Here is a 5,805-nt window from a genome sequence, read left to right as displayed (position 1 = left end):
TCAAGAAAGTTTAATAGTCATTTCTACAGTTATGATCTTTCTCAACAGAGGTTTCCCTTGCAAGCAAAGAAACAGCAGTAGTAATAAAAGACTGTAATTTTGCTACAAGAGTAACAAAGCAAAAGTTCCAAGGTGAAAGACCTTGCTAACCAGGTAGGGCTCTAGTTGATGTCTTCCTTCGACTTGTCTACTCAGAGTACACAGTCCAATTGTAATGTTTCTCTGAAGTTAGCTTTAAGACAATGAAAATGGTTGAAGAAGTGCTCTGATGAGAAATATCAACCAATTTAACATGTAGACTATTTGGGGTTGAAATGGGTGATCAATAGCAGAATATACACTTATTGGCACAAACAAATAAATAAACAAAAAAATATTGACAAACCAGTGGACCCAAATGTGGTTTTCAATGAGAATGTCAGATTTGCAGCAGCCCAACTGTCAAAAGAGGCTTTCAGATCTTCATCCTTCTTTGCATATTTAACAAAATGCATGGTGAAGTTGCAGTGGCCTTCTTGTGAATCCCACTGAAGAGTGATATAAGGCTCCTGAGTTGAATTATCACATAATCCACTTGCCGAGGCATTTGTTGGAAGCACAATTGTCATTTTCTACAACAATAATTTTTTAATAATAAACACAAAATTAATGAAAAGTAACCTATCCACTAGAATTTTAATGTGGCTAAAAAAACACAAGGAAACCAATGTCATGATATTGGTTATTGAGGTACAAATAGATATTGTGGGAACAGTGCATCTGATTTTTAAGGAACTGGGGGATGTGTAGGATTTTCCTTCAGATTTGAAATTCATGGCCTGCCATTACGCATGTTCAAAACTGACCAATTGGACCTCATATAGTTGGATCTTTGGAAAAGCGACATCATTTACTCACTAGCCTAAAGTTTCAGCTTGTAAATAGTCTCCTTGTCATATATGCAAAAAAAAGTTTAAAAAGTCTCAAAAGCCTGAAACTCCTGTGCTGAATATTAATTCAGCCACAAACACACAGATAATTTGCACTCTTTAACTAACGAATCTTTGATGTCATTTTCTCCTGGATCCAGCTCTCTCAAGATTTTAATGCTAGTAATGGCAGACCATTTAAGAAAATTCCACTTAAAATAAAATCTTTTTTTAAATCAAGGCTTAAAACTTGGGTCATTTTAGTGTTTACTCTAGTTAACATAGTTTTGAAATCCAAAGAAAAAAAAGAATTCACTTTTTGGTCATAGTGGCACTTAAGAGTTCATGTGAATTTCAACAGAATTTCTGCAGAAATTGTAGCACAAAAGTTACCCTTTGCTAAGAAATTATTTACAGTTTATTTTTTCCATGCAACTTAACCCATTGACTCCTAAGAGTGAAATACAATGTTTAGATTTTCACCAGACAATTTTACCCATCAGTTGGGGGTAGTTCATGAGTCAATGGGTTAATATTATTAAGTAATGATCCGTGTAAGGTGGATAGCAATTTCCTTTGTTATGCGGCAACGGGGCTTTCCCCACATAGGAATGTTATCATTTTTACACAGAGAATGCATAAACCTACAGGAAGGTAGTTAACGCAATAAAATTCATTTGCAGCCCACTTTGAAAGGGTGTTTTTTTGTGTTAAAAGATTTTGACCAATCACAAGAGTTGAAAACAAAAGCCAAGAAACGTTTACAATTTTACATGTTCCCCACATACGATTTCTGTGGAATGCATTTAAACTGAGACCAGATGAAAGATGGTTGGAAAATAAGGATGAATATAATACTGCTTTTGTGAACTTTTGTTAACTTTTGCTGTTTAAGCCAATCAGAAGTAAGTACAGACAATAGAAAAGTTATCACCTTTTTGCATACCAATTGAATTCCAACATGTTTGTTGCCGTTGTTGCTATCGTTCTTATCTGGACCGTTTCTTAACCTCTACATTGCCTAAAAAGCTATGTTTTTTGCCTTAAGGGGAGCAGTTTTACAAACCTTAGATTTAACCATGACATCAAACTTTGCACCCATGTAGGCCACAAGACACACTATTTGCTTCTTGTTTTTGACTGTGAAGTTTCCCCGTGCTGGAGATGGCGGCATGGGATGCACTGATGAGGTTGGTACAACAGTGTGTGCTGATGAAGGCATGATGGTCATGTTATGGCTAGGCATAACAGTTGTGTTGTGCGAGGGTAGGACAGACCTACTGGTTGACGGTATGACAGTTGGGTGGATTGATGGTGTGACAGTTGTGTGGATTGATGGTGTGACAGTTGTGTGGATTGATGGTGTGACAGTTGTGTGGATTGATGGTGTGACAGTCTTGTGTGATGGTGTAACAGTGATTTTGTGTGATGTGTTGCTTGTTTTGCTTTGTGATGCATTCATTATTTGGGATGATGCCATGCTTGTTTTGAGTGGTGATACAGTTGTGTTATGCATTGATGCAGAGCTTGTTTTGTTTGGTGATGCAGACATCTTTGGTGAAGATGTGGCCTTATCACTTTTGAACTCTGTTAGGCCTGAATAGACCAGTGTGGTGGTGGTCTCCACATCAAGGGCTTTTACCATTGTCCAGAAACCAAGAACTGAAAGATAAATGGATATAAGGAAAGGAACGGAAAGGAAAGGAACTTTATTTAAGTGTCTAGTCGTTCTAGCGCTGGAGCGCTAATTGGGGACACTGTAAACTGAAATTAACAATGAAAGTAAATCAAGTCAAATGTTGGTTTTTGAGGAGAGGGGAAACCGGAATACCCGGAGAAAACTTCTCAATGCAGAGTAGAGAACAAACAAACTCAACCCACATATGACGCTGAGTCCGGGAATCGAACCCGGGCCACACTGGTGGGAGGCGAGCGCTCTCACCACTGCGCCATCCCTGCACACATGCTTCCCGGGTTGCTTAAATCATGTTAAATCAAGAAAATTGAAGCACAGGTGGGAGTCACTCAAAGCCCAAACCCTTAGAAATGCTAACCTTAGGCCTAATTATGTCTAAAACAATATCTAGGCTTAACTGTTAGCATTTCTAATGGGTTTGGGCTTTTTCAACAGTTAAATTATAACCTCAGTCTGCATTTTACCCCTGGTCTGCAATCTGCAGTCTGCAGTCTGCGTTTTACACTGACCGATTTGCTCACCCCTATTTACCCCTAACAACGTTTTGATACTGTCATATCATCTTATGATTTTTTACAAATTAAAGAGTTTTGAACTCGCAGCACTTCACTTTCAATTTGACATGACTAGTAATGTTATTATATTTACAGCCTTTGACGAATAATTTGCATGGAACTTTGTCACCGAAACAATACGCGTGTTAGTTTGTTACTGAAGCGATATAACTTGGTGGGCACGTTGGTTACACCTTTACAACCGCCGCCTGTGTCTTCTTTGTTACGAAATTCTCATTTTCCCGGGCATTTAACGAGCATTATGACGTCAAGGCTTAGCGTTGTGTAATCTCATGATCACATATCTCAGCAAGAAAGTGCCAGAGACTATATTGGATTCTGAAAGTACAAAAAAGCGAACCCAAATAGTCATCCCTCGTTCGTTTCCTTACAAATTAATAGCGTCGACATTACAATAAACCTACAACTAGTGATCAAAAAGCTAATAAGAAATAATTAGGGATCCTTCTCATATTTCATTCATGTGTCTGGCTATGACCGCGTGACGTCATTTGGTTCGCATGTTCAAAGCGTCTAGCAAATTAATAAAGGAGTTTTAATTAAAGAAAATACAAGTAAATACCTTTGCAAAGCATGCAAATTGCAAGAAGCCGGTAATGAAAAGGCATGATCGCCACAGCAAACCCAAAACAAGGCAAACACTGCCGCAAAGAGAAACAGTCAACAAGCGTTCCGGGAAGAAGAAGTTAAAGTGATCACGTGGCAGAGTCCAGTCCCCGTGGTAGCGCTAGCTAGACGCCTGCCACGCCGGGATGGGGGAGGAGCTTTAGCAACGACGACGGGAACGGTAACGAGAACATCATCTAAAAACATAAATTCGCGTTATTGCGATCGCTTCGAGACTATTCCAAGCTTTTTAATATGACAAAGTTGTAGCAGTACGTCAGGAATGAAACAGTTATGAGCGCCCCTTTACTTTAGGGGAGAAAATGAAAATTTATCCTCAAGTGCTGACGTCCTCCATAAAACCTCAAATTTGGCTATTTCACGTTGTTGTTTGCTGACGACGGCAAAGAAATGGACAAAATTGTAAAACGCACGTGCAGGGCGTGCAAAACTATTGTTTTTCCCTACTAAATATGCAAATTTTTGACGTTCTCGTTGCCGTCGCCGTTGTCGTTGCTAAAGCTCCCCACTTTCGCGGTGACGGCACAACTTTACAACACGAATAGCAAATAGTATAACCATACTACATTTTTTCCCTGGTCTTCTTGTTTATGTTTAAGCGAATTTGTAACAAGTCGGCTATGTAAACCTTTTTACCCTTAACATAAAATTAAACTTTCAATCTGTATTTAAAAAAAAAAAAAGGGCAACATTCTTGCCACTCTCTTTAGGGCCAATCAGTTTACAGCTATATTGGATCATGCCAAAGGTGCATAGATCAACTTTTGAATTTGCGCGGAAGGTTTTGTCTTTGCATTGTCTTTGCCCGTCCAGCCTCACACTGAATGAGATGTTAGACGGGCAAAATCTTTTGTTCGGACAGTGAGTGATATGGGTCTATTGTGGATAGCTTCCTTCCGGTGTGGTTAGTAGGGAGCTTACGAAACGAGGACGACGACGGCTACGAGGACTTCATTTAAGAATACAAATCCGCGTTATTCATATCACTACGAAACTATTTCATGTCCTTTCGCGTTAAAAATGTGTAGTAACTGTCGAGGAATTAAACTGGTATGACTCGGTTGGAAGCGTAGAGAGAGAACTGAAAATTCATCGTCATGTGCTAACGTCCTCCACAGAACCTTGAATTTGGTCATTTCACGTCGTCATTTAGGAGATGACGGCAAAGAAATGTACCAAAATGTAAAACGCACGTGCAGAGCCATTGTTTTTGCTCACTAAACCTATTGTTTTGTAGCGTCGTCGTTGCCGTCGGCGTCGTCGTTTCGTAAGCTCCCTATTTTCCAGATCCGACGCGATTTGACCCATTTTTCAATTTTCTGGGTTGTCAACGGTTATAATAGTATCCCAAGGTTGGAGACTAAATTCTCAGGAGCCACCAATTTGAGTCAAATTCCTAGATAAAATGTAACGGCAGCTTCTCAGCCGGGTACAACTGTTTCTGACGAGAATATTTAAACCATCGAAAACAAAAGAAACTTACGGACAAATTCTAGCAGATATTTGCAGAGCGGTTGGAATAGAAGTTGCGAAAACAACAGCCAATTTTCAGAACGTGAAAGCAATCCGTGCGCTCGTAAACTACGAAATTTAGCAAAATAACTCGTACAGAGTTCGATGGGTAGTAAGGTCGTTAAATGCAAAACTCCACCAAAGCTGACCATGAAACCATTCAAGGGGTTTTAGTTTAAAACTAGCGATGATTTCAGCGCGACTTGCTGGCTATTTCTTGGTGCAGAGTGGTTGAAGAAATGAATCGTACTAAATATCCTGGAAATTACAGGAAAACCTCCTCGCTAGTTTGATAATCCATCGTACGTTTTTGGTCAAATCGTCACGAAATCCTAGATTGAAGTAGCAAGTTAAGGTGCTTTAAAAAATCGCATGACTGTACAAAGGAGCCGCTTTCTTCTCACAGTAAGAGAAGACTTAACAGGGGCTGGTAATCACACACACGTTGGTCATATCACAATACACAAGTCAATGCACAAGAATCCAC

At 39.4% G+C, this 5,805-nt stretch overlaps 1 protein-coding gene across 1 annotated transcript in view; it reads right to left on the bottom strand.

The window, feature by feature from the left end:
• Nucleotides 1-3,876, bottom strand: part of LOC138028487 (macrosialin-like) — a 6,501-nt gene extending 2,625 nt beyond the window's left edge. The window contains exons 1-3 of the mRNA XM_068876039.1: nucleotides 3,742-3,876; nucleotides 1,975-2,570; nucleotides 386-611 (exon numbers count right to left, since the gene is read on the bottom strand). Of these exons, the coding sequence (XP_068732140.1) occupies nucleotides 386-611; nucleotides 1,975-2,570; nucleotides 3,742-3,787 (868 nt within the window). The 5' untranslated portion in view covers nucleotides 3,788-3,876. The remainder of the gene's footprint in view (nucleotides 1-385; nucleotides 612-1,974; nucleotides 2,571-3,741) is intronic.
• Between the last annotated feature and the right edge of the window lie 1,929 nt (nucleotides 3,877-5,805).

Source organism: Montipora capricornis, chromosome 13 (genome assembly GCF_036669925.1).
Source record: "Montipora capricornis isolate CH-2021 chromosome 13, ASM3666992v2, whole genome shotgun sequence".
Classification (NCBI taxonomy): domain Eukaryota; kingdom Metazoa; phylum Cnidaria; class Anthozoa; order Scleractinia; family Acroporidae; genus Montipora; species Montipora capricornis.
This window is presented reverse-complemented; position numbering and strand designations above follow the sequence as displayed.